The 16760-nt window shown below is 42.5% G+C and overlaps 1 protein-coding gene across 1 annotated transcript in view; it reads left to right on the top strand.

Moving 5' to 3' along the window:
* The window catches only part of DRC1 (dynein regulatory complex subunit 1), a 310180-nt gene that overhangs the window by 205410 nt on the left and 88010 nt on the right, over positions 1–16760 (top strand). Inside the window, exon 10 of the mRNA XM_029596255.1 lies at positions 3493–3731. Coding sequence (XP_029452115.1) covers positions 3493–3731 — 239 coding nt within the window. The remainder of the gene's footprint in view (positions 1–3492; positions 3732–16760) is intronic.

Below are 16760 nucleotides of genomic sequence, written 5' to 3'. Positions count from 1 at the left end.
AGGGCCTACCCTTTCAGCAACCAGTCCCACAAGTAACTCTGACTACAGATGCATCCACCTTGGGTTGGGGAGCTCACATAGGGACTCTCCAAACACAAGGAACATGGACAAAGCTCGAAGCAACATTTAAAATCAATTTCCTGGAACTTCGAGCTATACGTTATGCTCTACATGCCTTCAAGGACTGCCTTTCAAACAAGACTGTGCTGATCCAAACAGACAACACAGTAGCCATGTGGTACATCAACAAACAGGGAGGGACAGGCTCGTACCTCCTTTGTCAAGAGGCAGCTCAGATATGGGGTTGGGCCTTGAACAACTCCATATTTCTCAAGGCCACTTACCTAGCAGGCATTCACAATGTAGTGGCGGACAGACTCAGTCGTCAATTCAAACCACACGAATGGTCACTAGATCCCACAGTAGTGACCAGGATATTTCAACGTTGAGGACAACCAACAGTAGACCTCTTTGCATCACATCTGAATCACAAAGTGGACAACTACTGTTGCCTAATCAACCTGAACAACAGGCCATCCAAGGACGCCTTTGCTCGCCCTTGGAACTCAGGCCTATTATATGCGTATCCTCCGATACCACTCATAACCAAAACTCTAGTGAAGCTACAACAGGACCAGGGGACAATGATACTCATAGCCCCATATTGGCCTCGACAAGTATGGTTTCCCACACTTTTAGACCTCTCAGTCAGGGATCCCATTCGCCTGGGAGTAGCTCCCACTCTCATAACTCAGGATCAGGGTCGGTTGCGACATCCTAACCTTCAATCCCTATCACTGACAGCTTGGATGTTGAAAACTTGATCTTACAACCACTCAATCTTCCAACTAACATTTCCCAAGTTCTTATAGCTTCACGTAAACCTTCCACAAGGAAGAACTACGCTTCCAAATGGAAGAGATACACCTTGTGATGCAGACAAAAAGACATCAATCCTTTTACTTGCCCCACAAAGTCTTTATTGGACTACCTGTACCATCTTTCAGAATCTGGTCTACAGACTTCCTCTGTAAGAGTACATTTAAGTGCAATTTCAGCTTACCATAATCAGGTATCAGATGCACCTATTTCTACACAACCTCTCATAAAAAGATTTATGAGAGGTTTAATTCTTCTTAAACCACCAATTAGACACCCAGTCACTCAATGGGATCTAAATTTGGTTCTAACTAGACTCATGCGTTCTCCCTTTGAACCCATTGATTCCAGTGATCTGAAATTTCTTACATGGAAAACTATCTTCCTCATAGCCATTACATCAGCTAGAAGGGTTAGTGAGTTACAAGCACTAGTCACATATGAACCCTACACTAAGTTCTTACATGACAGAGTGGTTCTCCGTACTCATCCTAAATTCCTTCCTAAGGTAGTTACGGAATTCCACTTAAACCAATCTATAGTTTTACCCACTTTCTTTCCAAGGCCTCATGCTCACCAAGGAGAAAGGGCCTTACACACCTTAGATTGCAAGCGCACTCTATCTTTTTACTTAAACCGCACTGCAGTTCACAGGAAATCCAATCAACTCTTGTTTCCTATGACCCAAACAAACCAGGTAAAGCAGTGGGTAAACATACTCTATCCAACTGGTTAGCAGATTGCATACAGTTTTGCTATGAGAAAGCAGGCCTTCCTCTCCAAGGGCGAGTAAAAGCACATGCAGTAAGGGCAATGTCAACTTCAGTTGCACACTATCGTTCAGTGCCAATACTTGACATATGTAAAGCAGCAACATGGAGTTCTCTTCACACATTTGCAGCTCATTACTGTTTGGACAAGCAAGGACGACAAGATTCAGCCTATGGACAATCTGTCTTAAAGAACTTGTTTCCAGCTTAAACCCAACTCCTACTACAACCGAACTGCTGTGATCTTCGGCTGACTCATTCAACAAAAACATTGCACTACACAATGACTCAGCCTCTAGCTCGCTATTCACCCATATGTGAGGACTAGCATCCTGCTTGTCCTGGGATAAAGCAAAATTGCTTACCTTGTAATAGGTGTTATCCCAGGACAGCAGGATGTAGTCCTCACAGAACCCACCCGCCACCCCGCGGAGTTGGGCCTTTTTATTTTTATTATTCTTTTTGCTAAAGCTTTTGCTACATACTAGACTGAAGAGAGACACCTGTGGCAGAGAATATCATAGCATGCTGGGCATGCTCAGTGGCCTCACTGGGCCAGTCAAAAGTTTCTAGAAACTTTGACAGAAAGTTTTCCCGCCTGGGCTCCGTTCAATGACGTCACCCATATGTGAGGACTACATCCTGCTGTCCTGGGATAACACCTATTACAAGGTAAGCAATTTTGCTATTTCTAGCCACTTATAAAGTGCTTGAGGGATCTGGGTGAACTGGGGGCAGTACAGCCTAAAGAACCAGGGAGGATCTTGAGGACCTAACTATAAACTGGGCAAACTGGTGAAATTGATTTTGGCCTGGATATGCACCTGTTATAAAATTCCCTCACTTGCGTGCCTCAAAGCCGACATTGCCCTTCTGTGCACATACACTCTGAAAATTAGGAGCACTCATACACACGCTTGGCCTAATTTATAACATGCGTGCATTATTGAGCACACAATATAAAATTTCAGTGCATCTGGCTGCATGCCCATATACAAATCTATAGGAGCGTGCAATACAGGCTAAAGAACCAGGGAGGATCTTGAGGACCTAACTATAAACTGGGCAAACTGGTGAAACTGATTATGGCCTGGATACACACCTGTTATAAAATTCCCTCACGTGCCTCAAAGCCGACATTGCCCTGCTGTGCACATACACTCTGAAAATTAGGAGCACTCATACACACGCTTGGCCTAATTTATAACATGCGTGCATTATTGAGCACACAATATAAAATTTCAGTGCATCTGGCTGCATGCCCATATACAAATCTATAGGAGCGTCCGCACACCTGTTTCAAAGTTACTGTCTTATTGTGCAATGGCTGGGACTTGCTCTTAATGAATTGTAAATGATACCTCTGCAGCATCCTCGGCTGTGACCAACTTGAGAGGCAAATCCAGGTTTGTGAATCAAACCCTGATCTGCTTGGCAATGTGCATCACTACCATTGAGCCACCAGGTGCTTCCCAGATGCAATGAGTAGATAAGGAAGTAGTTTTGACTTTATGAATTTTGTTATTTTATGTGCTTGTTTACTGATGAAAATAATTTCTCACCTAAACTGAGCTGGGTTTTTCCCCCTCACTTTTGGTAACTTTCTGTATTCCAAATTTAACCTGAAGTTAATCAGACTTGAAATTATGCCTCACATGAATCTAAAACTTGAACCTATTCACAAGCCAAAAGATTACTTTCTTGTTGAAGGAAGGTGAGAGCATTGCTCTAAAGCGCAGGCTCACATATGGATTCTATTACCCTAGTGTGCATTGTATTGATCACATTGCATTCACGCAAAGCCATAGTCAATCACAGCCTGCTCCTTCTGTTTTTTGTGTAGGCACTTTTCTTTCATTGATAAAAAGAAATTTGAAGATATGTGGCTGATGAACGAGGAAGAAATGAAAGAGTTGGTACGGAAAGCCTTGCAAACTGATAAGATTATTCATGAGCAGCAGTTGGGTCTACCCTGGGTGAAACCTGACTTTTGGTTTTTATACAATGTTGGACCCATCGTGCCACAGTCCAAGAAGAAAAAAACTGCCAGTCAGGTTGCAGAGGAAGTCATATTATTAGCAGGTGAAGAAATGCATTGATATTTATAAATGCTTACTTTAGAGTGTCGTTTGTTGGCAAAAAGCACACACAAAAAGGAGAACACTGGTGAGTTATCTACCTCATGATTTGAAAATCCCTAAAAATGAACACAGTACTAGATTTAACTGTTGATTGCAGTAGTCCAAAGCACAGGTGTACTAAGCTGTGTTAAAATTGGCAGCTAAAGCGTTTACATAAAGATTTTAGTAAATTCAGCATTAAACCTGGTTTTACAAACTGCCAGTAGCACCAGCCCTGATGGGGTTTCCAATTTCCCCCTCCAATGCTGATACAAAAATCAATGGGCCCCCACCATGTAGCAGCAGAACCCCCCCCTCCCCCAACTCAAGAAGAAGCCCCACTGTGTGATGGCAGTAATTCCCCACCCATTTGACTGAAGCAGAAGCCCCTCCTTATGGAAGCAGTAATACCCTGACTCAAACCAAAGACTCCCCCTACCACGTGTGACAGCAGTATCTACCCCTAACTCCCAACTCAAAATCAGCGGCCCACCCATGATCCAATCAACAACCATCTATCCTATCCACTGATGTCAGATTAATATTGGATAGGGGTTATCCCAATTATAGTATCAAAAAGGCATACAAATGTGCCAAATTTTCAGACTGCGATCAATTATTACAATATAGAAACAGACCACAAGAAACAAATTTAATTTGTGTATTACCACACATTATCGCCACTCAACATGTCAAACGTGCAATTTTACAGAATTGGCATTTTCTCAGTCCACATCAAATTTTCCAGCCACCACCGATGTTTTCTTATTCCAGGGGGATCAACATTAAACAACATATAGTAAGAGCTGCCCCCCCCTATTCCATTTAGTTCCAATGCAAGAGGACAGATTACATGCGAGAAATGTGGATTTTGCACACAAGCTCTTACAGGTACAAATTGGACAGATCCCAAGAGTGGTATTACCATCCATAGAAGACTACAGGTTGACTGTAATACAAGTTTTGTGGTATATGGTCTTGTATGTCCATTTCAGATGATATAAGTATGTCGTACAAAAAGCAAAATTAAGATCCGATTAGCTGAACATAAAAGTCGTCTAAAAAATAAAGACACAAAAGCACCAGTAGTGACTCATTGCCTGACTCACAATCATACCTTTCAGGATCTACGATGGTTGATCATTGAGCATGTTCCACAAACTTGGCGAGGGGGAGACAGACAGTCTACCCTGAACTGCAAAGAAAACCAATAGATTTTCCGCTTACACAGTGTAGAGCCCTTCGGGCTCAATGAAAAAGTAGAATGGTTTTCGTTAATTTAACATCATTGTAACGTTGCGATTGTTGGTTTTATAACACCTCGTGATACGATTATGGCTTATTACGTTAATTTTCAATTTTTCTTATTCTTCTAAATTTTTTCATCAACATCAACAAGCCTTCCCAGAGCACATCTGAATCACAACCACCTATTCAAAGAATGTAGCCACTCCGGTTCTATAAATAATTATTAATTTATGAGTTAACCTTCTACTGTATTTTCTCTTGTCCCAGTTCCAGTACCCCTGTTTCAATGTAACTGCAACTCCTCTGCACTAAATTCAGTTTTGTACTGCTTGTACTGTTTGTACACCCTATTCGAATGTAAACCGGCATAATGTGATTTTTTCACGAATGCCGGTATATAAAAACCCTAAATAAATAAATAAATAAAAACATATATTGGTCAGTTCAACATAGCACTATAAGACGAACAAACTTTCTTCTTCAGGATATATGGTGATATCATGCCTTAGTCCTCATTTTGCGTCATTTTTCTATCATCGAAAATGGTCCCCTGATGGACGTACAAGTCCATTTTTGGACATAAGGGGTTTTTCAACGAGTTCAAAATGGCCTCTTGATAACGTACCAGCCCATTTTTGGATATTAAGGGTTTTCAACAAATTCAAAATGGCCCCGGCATGACACTGATGGCCTTTTTTGGACACATACGTCATTTCCTCTACCCCAAATTCGGCAGGACTTTTTTGCTTTAAAGTTCAGCGTCTTTCTGCTGCCGACTGTCAATGCCAAAACAGCCAGATGCACAGATTTAGACCGCACACGTAAGTTACGATGGAACTTTTCATTCAATTTAATAGCATTCTTTACTTTGTTGATACCATCTTACATTCCTAATATTACTTTTGCAGCGCACAAAGAATTTTCAAGGTATACGCACTATTGACCATTACAAATCAAGTAAGTGTCCTATCACAGTCCACCACCGTCCTCCCGTAGTTGTCATTACATCACTTTAAGGATTGTGTCGTTTGATATTGTTTCAGGTATCTATGATCAAGCCGAGATTTATGTGCTTACAAGTGATTCCCTGACGAAGAATTAACTTTCGAAACATTGCAGTGTCAGGATTGTTACACTGACAGCATGAAGTTTTTCTCAGCTAAGATCTTGGCATTATAACAGAGAGCATAACACAACAGTCTGGTAAAACAAGTCTTTTGTATACCAGCACATACCTGTCTCATAGCTCTGGGGCAGCCAATGATTATAACACATCCAACACCTGCATTTGTAGGGATGGAGTAACAGTAGCCCGACAGGCACCAGTAGCCCTTTGAAGGCACTATATGAGGTTTTCACCAGAAGCTCTCACACAATCCTCACCCATACTTGTGCTAGACTTTTTCATATATATTGACTCTTGAGGGTCCCACAGGGGAACAGCCCTTGGTGCAGCCTGATGATATCAGCGAACTCACACTACTTAAGCCAGCCCTTGATGCCCTTCAGATGCCTCAGCAGCAGGTCTCCTGTGTGCTTTGTGCCTCAGTGTGTGTTGCTATTCCTGACATCCTGTCTTTGTTGTGCTCCTGCCCTTTCTGAGCCGTGCCCTTCATCCATGTTTTGCCCTTTCTGTTGTCTTGTCTTGTTCGTGGTCCCTGCCTCTTCCCATTCTCCTTGGCTTGACTACCCAGATTCTGACCCTGGCTTGGACCTTGACCTTCCCTGATCACTGCCTGGACCTGACCTTCTGCTTTGGATATGACCCTGCCTTGTCTTCTGCCTGCCCTGACCTCAGCTTGTCTACCGTGCCTGCTGCCTGCCGCTTGCCCCAAACTCTGACTTGTCCACTGTGCTTGCTGTCTGCTGCCTGCCCCAACCAAAACCTGGCTTTGGACTCTCGTTCTTGGAGTGCCCCAGGGATCCATCTAAGACCTGCCAGCTGCCAAAACCCAAAGGCTCAACCTATAGGGGGAGGGGGGCAGCTGGTATAGGTGAAGCTTCAGCAGTTCCTGTCACAGGGCTTGTCTGCCAGCTGGCGGTGTGGGCCTAGTGGCCTTGCTTGCTAGGTGGCATCAATCACACCACAGCACCAAGGGTCAACTATCCCACTGCCATAGTCCCCAAAGGAAAGAGGAGTTGATCCCTCAATAGCTTATAAAATTCTGCCGGAAAACCATCTGGGCCCGGGGATTTTATAAGCCTTGCCTTGCCTTCTGGATATCTGTTTGAAGTTGTAACACTTGGACAGGAAGATTCAACTTAGATATCAGGTCCTCTGTCAACGTAGGCAGGTCTACTGATGCCAGTGCACTTTTAAGGGATCTGGTGACTGAGCTTAATATAGTTGTTCATAATATTCAGTGGAGTCTTTACATAGGTCTTGGTTAGTTTGTACAGACTGACCTGAGCCATTCTCATGTCCGTGATAAACCGTGGGCCACCCCATCTTTTCGTAAGTTGCCAATAGTTTCCTCGCTTTGTTACCATGGTAAAAGTATTTATATCTAAAGTAGATCAACCCTTTTTTGCTGTTTGATATAATAAAGTATTCGAAACAGTCTAGGTTTCCATAAACTTAGTTTTGTTACTATTCCTTTTTTGTTACTATTGCTTTTTTTGCATTTTACAGTCTAAATTTAAGATTTCTCAACTGATGGCCTTCTGTCTAGACTACAAAGGAGATATCTCCTCTTAACACTGCCTTGGCAGTCTCCCAAAAGAGTAATTGTTTATCTCTCTGTTCTCCATTTGTCTCCATAAATAGTTCCCAGCATTTCATTAAATAATCCCTAAAAATGCAGGTCTTTATAAAGGTATATGGGAAATCTCCAAGTTTTTTGAAAATCAGGAGGGCAGAAACCCTCTACTCACACCATAGAGTGATCTGAGAGGGCCACATTCAAAATTTCTGCTTCGCTCATGTATTATATGCTCTCGAGAAATTAATATATTTTCAGGACATAGGGTGTAATATTCTCCAAATATCCACAAGATCTACAATTTTACATAAATATGATATACCTAATAGTTTCCTCTGACTTTGCCCTGCTCCCGGAATCGTTTTTATCCAGTACAGGATCATTCAAACAATTAAAATCTCCTCCAACTAGTGGAGTTGCCTGTTCATTGTTGTGTCTGTCGGTTCCCGATGCCCTCTCTTTGGCGACTCCCTCTTCGTCCGCAGGAAGATTGGCTGCCGCGGCCTCCTTCTGCCAAAGTCCTCCGGCATCCCCGGACTGGCTAGACGCTGCTACCCGCCATGTTTTCCTGGAGGCCTAGGGGTGCGTGTGCGGTGCAGCCCCGACTGAAGTACCGGTGATGGCACGAACCTCAGGGGCATCCCCTTGAGATGACGTCACCCACGACAGATATATATAAGGTCTTAGAATTTGCTAACAGATTGAGTTAGCAAGGGTTACTCTACCTAAGCCACTCTGCCTCCTCGGACTTACCAGGGGTGCCCGCTCCTCGGGGGCCTCGCTCTCTCCTTTGTTTTTCAGGTGACAGTCTGGAACTGGTACTTGCTCCTCGAGGGCCCTCGTTCCCAGACTTGCTCCGTATTCTCTTCTGCCTGGAAGTCATCACTGCCAACTACATCAGTGAGTTACCATCGCTCTCTCAGAGCTTTCCCTGGAACCAGGTACTCGCCTCTCAAGGGCCTATACATTCCAGCTCCTGGGCTTCTATGAGACATTGTGTGAGTGTTACCATCAGGTTCGGTACATGAATTCTGCACACCTTTCCTACTCACTATATTTCAGTTTCTCTACAGCTCAGCCTCCAGGGATCACTGTTACAGTATCTGAGGGACTACAGCCCAGCTGGGCATTCCAGCTCACTACTGCCACCTCTGGTGGTTCAGTATACTGTCTAATCAAAGAACTAATGTGTGTCTGTCTCCTAACTCTGAGCCTGACTGGTGGTCCCTCTCGGGATCTTTCCCCAGGGGCGTGGTCATCTGCCACCGGTCCAAGGATCCACCGACAACTCTCCTAAATAAGATCAGATTGCTAACGCCAGCAAACTCCTAACTCCTACAACAGATTGCTAACTCCTTAGCAGACTGCTAACTCCTAACAATCATAATCAACCAAAATATTAAATATCTTGGTGAAGAAACCATGATCGTAGATATTTGGAGCATACAGGTTACATAGGCCTATACAATGCCTAGTGTGCCTGCCACTACTACAGGGTCTTCTATGACCTTGGTTACCTAGAAAGGCATTCTCTTCCCACAATATTGCCACTCCTGTTTTTCATGATCCTGACTAGGCAGAATACATTTCTCCCACCCACTGCCTTTTAAGTTTCTGGTGCTCATCTTTCATTAGGTGAGTTTCTTGCAACATTGCAATATCCATCTTTGCTCTTTGTAAGGCTTACAGAATTTTATACTGCTTAATAACGGACCCAATACCTGCTGCATTCCAAGTAATATATCATACTATTGCCTTACTAATTTAGCTTCTGTGAGTGAATCAAATCCGATAACAAAGTAGTAAACCGCAACTGCATCCCAGACCCCCCAGCCTAGGTCTCGTCTGCCATCATTCATCTAGCTCATCATTTGTAACTATCTTATTACACAGACCTGTAACCTTTATTGAAATATATTTTGAAGGATAAGAACATAAGAAAATGCCATACTGGGTCAGACCAAGGGTCCATCAAGCCCAGCATCCTGTTTCCAACAGTGGCCAATACAGGACATAAGAACCTGGCAAGTACCCAAAAACTAAGTCTATTCCATGTTATCATTGCTAATGGCAGTGGCTACTCTCTAAGCGAACTTAATAGCAGGTATTGGACTTCTCCTCCAAGAACTTATCCAATCCTTTTTTAAACACAGCTATACTAACTGCACTAACCACATCCTCTGGCAACAAATTCCAGAGTTTAATTGTGCGTTGAGTAAAAAAGAACTTTCTCCGATTAGTTTTAAAAGTGCCCCATGCTAACTTCATGGAGTGCCCCCTAGTCTTTCTATTATCTGAAAGAGTAAATAACCGATTCACATCTACCCGTTCTAGACCTCTCATGATTTTAAACATCCCTATCATATCCCCCCATAGCTGTCTCTTCTCCAAGCTGAAAAGTCCTAACCTCTTTAGTCTTTCCTCCTAGGGGAGCTGTTCCATGCCCCTTATCATTTTGGTAGCCCTTCTCTGTACCTTCTCCATCGCAATTATATCTTTTTTGAGATGCGGCGACCAGAATTGTACACAGTATTCAAGGTGCGGTCTCACCATGGAGCGATACAGAGGCATTATGACATTTTCCGTTTTATTCACCATTCCTTTTCTAATAATTCCCAACATTCTGTTTGCTTTTTTGACTGCCGCAGCACACTGCACCGACGATTTCAGTGTGTTATCCACTATGACACCTAGATTTCTTTCTTGGGTTGTAGCACCTAATATGGAACCCAACAATGTGTAATTATAGCATGGGTTATTTTTCCCTATATGCATCACCTTGAACTTATCCACATTAAATTTCATCTGCCATTTGGATGCCCAATTTTCCAGTCTCACAAGGTCTTCCTGCAATTTATCACTCCATACTCATAAACCAGTTGGCTTCCATAGGTATTTCAGGCACTGCACTCACATGGTTTAAAACCTTTCTCAGCAATAGAGGGTACAAGGTTAAGATCCAGAGCAAAGAATCTTCACGCTATGACTCGTCAGTAGGAGTCCCACAGGGTTCCTCCCTGTCTCCTACGCTCTTTAACATCTACCTTTTACCGTTATGCCAGCTTCTCACCGACCTCAATCTTAAACATTTCCTCTATGCGGATGATATCCAGATCATGATCCCCATCAAAGACACCTACGCGAAAACTCTTGTCACTGGGAAAACTGCCTCCAAAACATCAAACGCCTTCTCACCAGCCTAAACCTAGTATTAAATTCCTCCAAGACTGAACTCCTGCTCATCTCTCCAGAGAATAGTACCATCACCTCTACACATCCAGCCATCCCAACAACCACACAAGTGAGAGACCTAGGAGTTATAATTGACAATCGCCTGAACTTGAAAGCTACTATTAACAGGACCACCAAAGACTGCTTCCACAAACTCCAAGTGCTGAAAAGAATAAGACCTCTTTTCCACGCTCAAGACTTCAGAACGATCCTACAAGCAATCATTTTCTCAAAGTTAGATTATTGTAACTCCATCTTACTAGGTCTCCCCTCCTCCTTCACCAAACCGCTTCAGATGGTACAAAATGCGGCTGCTCGAATACTGACAAACACCAGGAGAAGAGACCACATCACTCCAATCCTAAAAAACCTCCATTGGTTGCCAATCCACTTCAGAATCATCTACAAGTCCATTTCCATCATATACAAAACCATCCATCAACTGGCCCCAATTGACCTAAATAACCCTCTCCGATTCCATCAGAATCTCACTAGATAACTAATCCTCCAATGAATAGGGAACTTCACTCCCCTCAACATTCACCTCATTTACTATCTATCTAATCTAATAAGTTAACTGGCTCTAGACCAGACTCGGACATGATTCAATGTATTTAATTTAACTTAATACTCTCTTAAGACCTTTCTTCTTCCAGCTGAATCAGCTTCCAAGTTCATGATCCTTGTTTTAATGTAACTTTTTACTTTTTTTTAAATTTTTCTACTTCCTTACTTTTTTGCTTCCTCTGATTTATAAAAAGTTGTTCCTCTTGTTATATGTATCTATCCCCTGTTCGATGTAAACCGACCTGATATGGTATTCTTCCTTGAAGGTCGGTATAGAAAAATGTTAAATAAATAAATAAATAAATAACTCTTCAAGACCGACAAGAGACGCATACAGAGGATCACTACAGGTACCTCCTACTAAAACCACTAGACACATTACCTTAAGAGATCGGGCCTTCTCTACAGCTGGTCCACCTTTATGGAACTCCATCCCTGATCTTAGACTTGGCTGTTCAAACAAGCATTTCCGGACTCCAAATAATTTAACCTCTCACCATCAATACATAAAACTCAGCCATTGCAATGTTAACTATTTGTAATTATTGTTAGCCAACGTTAACCTTTCCTTTCCTTTTGTTTCTCTTCTCGCCCAGTTCATCCACCCTTGTTATATGTAACTGCTTTTTTCCGCATCACAGTTCTAGTTTGAAATTTATCATGCACCCCTGTTTTACTGTGAACCAGCATGATGTGACTGTGGTCATGAATGCCGTTATATAAAAATACCTAATAAATAAATAAATAAAATCACAATCTGCTTGTGATTTAACTACTCTGAACAATTTTGTGTCATCTGCAAATTTGATTATCTCATTCGTCGTATTTCTTTCCAGATCATTTATAAATATATTGAAAAGTAAGGGTCCCAATACAGATCCCTGAGGCACTCCACTGTCCACTCCTTTCCACTGAGAAAATTGTCCATTTAATCCTACTCTCTGTTTCCTGTCTTTTAGCCAGTTTGCAATCCACAAAAGGACATCGCCACCTATCCCATGACTTTTTACTTTTCTTAGAAGCCTCTCATGAGGAACTTTGTCAAACGCCTTCTGAAAATCCAAGTATACTACATCTACCGGTTCACCTTTATCCACATGCTTATTAACTCCTTCAAAAACGTGAAGCAGATTTGTGAGGCAAGACTTGACTTGGGTAAAGCCATGCTGACTTTGTTCCATTAAACCATGTATTTCTATATGTTCTGTGATTTTGATGTTTAGAACACTTCCCACTATTTTTCCTGGCACTGAATTCAGGCTAACCGGTCTGTAGTTTCTCGGATTGCCCCTGGAGCCCTTTTTAAATATTGGGGTTACATTTGCTGTCCTCCAGTTTTCAGGTACAATGGATGATTTTAATGATAGGTTACAAATTTTTACTAATAGGTCTGAAATTTCATTTTTTAGTTGCTTCAGAACTCTGGGGTGTATACCATCTGGTCCAGGTGATTTACTACTCTTCAGTTTGTCTATCAGGTCTACCACATCTTCTAGGTTCACTGTGATTTGATTCAGTCCATCTGAATCATTACCCATGAAAACCTTCTCCATTACGGGTACCTCCCCAACATCCTCTTCAGTAAAAACCGAAGCAAAGAAATCATTTAATCTTTCCGCGATGGCCTTATCTTTTCTAAGTGCCCCTTTAATCCCTCTATCATCTAGTGGTCCAACTGACTCTCTCACAGGCTTTCTGCTTCGGATATATTTAAAAAAGTTTTTACTGTGAGTTTTTGCCTCTACAGCCAACTTATTTATTTATTTATTAAATCTTTTATACCGATATTCGGGAGGACATCATATCGGTTTACAGCGAACTTAAGGGATGGAAATTACAATGGAGAGGGGGAGGGGGGTACAAGTAACTAAAGCAAGTGATGAAATGCAAGCAACATCGCCACAGGCAACAAATAAGATGGTAAAATTGTTATAACAAAAAAAACGAAATAATGACTATGTACAAAATAATACAGTTATGTACAGTTTGGAAGGAAGTGGTTAACTACAGATCTGTGTTTCAGCAGGTGCAAAATACATAATGGGTAGTAAGAGGAAGGATGGGCACAGGGCTGTTAGGTAACTTGGGGGAAGGTTGGTACTAACATATATACCTTAGTATCCATCTATGCTTCTAACCGGGATCAGGAAGTTTTTTTTTCAGGAACTCCATGGCCTCTTATTAACGCATGCTGAGGGGGCACTTATTCTAGGGGGCGATTTTAATATTACCCTTTGTCAGTCTTTGGATAATTTCTACTGGACGTGTTCCTATCAACTCGCCTAGTCGCCGTAAATTGAAAAGTCTAATGGAAGACTGGCAGCTGGTTGATACCTGGAGGCATAGATATCCCCTTTCTCGAACGTATACATTTTATTCTGCTCTTCAAAATAGCTACTCCCATATAGACTATCTACTGGTAGATAAACTATTGTGCAATCAGGCCCTAAAAGTAGACATCGAAGCCATTACTTGGTCAGATCATGCCCCAGTGCGCATGGAGGTTGGCTTGGGAGTCAGGGACGTGGGAGATCGATTCTGGAAATTAAATTAATCCTTTTTGCAGGATGACCAGTTTGTCCATACTCTGGATGCGCAAATGCAAGAATACTTTTTTTTTAATGCCGATCCCAGCATTTCCCCCAGTACCTTGTGGGATTGCTCTAAAGCTGTAGTGAGGGGGTTACTTATTTCCAGGGCTACGGACTGTAAACATAAACAAACCCAAGCTAGGTCTGTCCTAATGACTCAGATTAATAAAATAGCAAAGGAGCATAAGAAGTCTGGATACCATCGCTGCTATACTAAGCTCTTAGCCCTTAAATCTGAATTGCATCAACTAGATAATAAACATTTACTTCACTCTCTAGATCTCACGAGACAAGTATACTATGAAGGTGGGAACAAAGCGGGGCGCCTCTTGGCTAGACAATTAAAGGTGCGCATATCCCAAAATAATATTTCTAAGATTAAAGGGTCTAGTGGGAATATACTCACGGATTCTTCAGGAATTCGCGAGGCATTCTCCCTTTTTTATGAAAAACTCTACAGTAAAGAAGAATCAATCCAAGCGCACCAGATTGAGGAGTATTTGCAATCGGTCACACTGCCTACCCTTACTCCAGAGCAATGTCTTTCTCTAGACTCCCCGATCACTGCTGGGGACCTCCCAGATTACAGTAATTAAATCTCTGAAGATGGGTAAATCTCCAGGTCTTGATGGCTCATCAGGAGCTTATTATTAAAAATTCGCCCAAACAGTATCAGAATCCCTGGCTCAGTATTTTAACAGCCTTCGAGGAGAAGGATCTATCAGCTCTCAGGCTAATGTAGCAGGCATAACGGTACTTGCTAAGCCAGGGCGGGACCCAACGCAATGTAACTCTTTCCGACCTATCTTCTTAATAAATGTCGATCTTAAGATTTTAGCGAGACTCCTTGCCCTTAGGCTCAATAAAATACTTCCAGGTTTAATGCATTCAGACCAAGTGGGATTTGTGCCATAGCGCATGGCGGCAGATAACATTCGTAAGGTGTTGGATTTGATGTGGTGGGTGTTTGAGGAAAAGGAGCCGGCAGTGTTGCTTTCAATAGATGCAGAGAAAGCATTCGATTTGGTTCACTGGCCGTTTCTTTTGGGACTTTTTTTGTTAAGTGGATACAAAAATTATATGATCACCCTCAGGCCAGGGTTAAGGTGAACAATGGGTATGGATCTGCGTTCCACATTGGGCGAGGAACTAGGTAGGGATGCCCACTGTCTCCCCTGCTTTTTGCCCTCTATCTGGAGCCCCTGACTACAAAAATAAGACAGGCCTCTGATATCAAAGGTGTCACATTAGGGACCACTCAATATAAGTTATCTTTATTTGCAGACGACGTCCTCCTCATCCTGACGGATCCCCAACAATTATTAAGGGGGGGGGGGGCATGCGGGAACTACAAAACTTTGGCAAGGTCTCCGGTCTCAAAGTGAACCTGGAAAAATCTGAGCTTCTCAATATTAACTTACTGGCCCAGGATCGGCAAGCTATTAGCCAACAACTTCCTTTCAAGTAGGCTAAATCCTCCATTAAATATTTGGGTGTGCACATCTCTTCGCAGTTACCTGATCTATACGATATTAACTACAGGCCACTCATTTCCAAGATAATCACAGATATGAGCAGATGGAATAAGGACGCTTACTCCTGGTTAGGTAGAATAGCTATCATGAAAATGTCCATTTTGCCTAAATTTCTGTATTTGTTTTCCTCTTTACCCATTTACATCTCAGCGGCCATTTTACGATCCTGGCAAAAGAAAATGTTTTATTTCATTTGGAGGAGGCGGCCTCCGAGGCTGGCTAGACAAGTGTTGCACCTCCCCAAAGCTATGGGAGGCATGGCAGTTCCTAATCTTGCTTGGTATTATAGCGCCTCCCAACTGTGGGCTTGTGTAGATATTTATCGGCATACAACGCCGAGGCGATGGGTCCAAATCGAGCAAGCAATTGTAGGACCCATGGAATTGACAACTATGATGTGGCAACCCCGTAACACGTGGCACCCAGTACGTAAGGTTCCTAGGTCCTTGAGAGTTACACTATGCTTGTGGCCTATTTGCAGGCAACAACTGGTTGGGAGATACCCATATTATTATCAGTCCTCCCTCCAAAATACTACACAACTCCCTACAGGCTATCAATCTACAAGGTTGGCAGTCTGGAGGTCTCAGGGCCTCACAACTATTGGACAAATGTTACACCAGGGAACTGTCATGCCCAGGGAAAGACTGTTTGAAAAGTTTAACCTAGATCAAAGAGATTTTTTGGCCTATGCTCAGGTCTCGCATTTTATACACCTCCTTCAGAGATCCTCTTCCTTGAGACCGGGACGGTCCTTGATGGAGTCTTACATCCTGCACTGTGATGCCATTAAAGGTGTAGTTTCTAAACTATATCAGTTATTTATACCGAATCAATCCCGACCCTGCGGATTCCTCGCCCAATGGGAATCAGATCTGGGCAAATCACTGGGAATGGGGTACCCGGGGTCAGGTATTTCTGAAAGCTCGCAGTAGCTCGATATCAGCTAATTTACAAGAGAATTGCTTTACGATGATTTACAGGTGGTACCTCACTCCAGTTAAGCTACATAGGTGTTATCCAATTTTATCTGATTTATGTTGGCGAGACTGTGGGTCATGTGGCTCTTATTTACATATTTGGTGGGAATGTCCTGTGCTTGCAACTTTCTGGCGAT

The sequence above is a fragment of the Rhinatrema bivittatum genome, chromosome 3, assembly GCF_901001135.1.
Source record: "Rhinatrema bivittatum chromosome 3, aRhiBiv1.1, whole genome shotgun sequence".
In the NCBI taxonomy this organism is placed as follows: Eukaryota; Metazoa; Chordata; class Amphibia; order Gymnophiona; family Rhinatrematidae; genus Rhinatrema; species Rhinatrema bivittatum.
The sequence above is the reverse complement of the archived record's forward strand: the minus strand, read 5'-3'. Positions and strand labels throughout refer to the sequence as shown.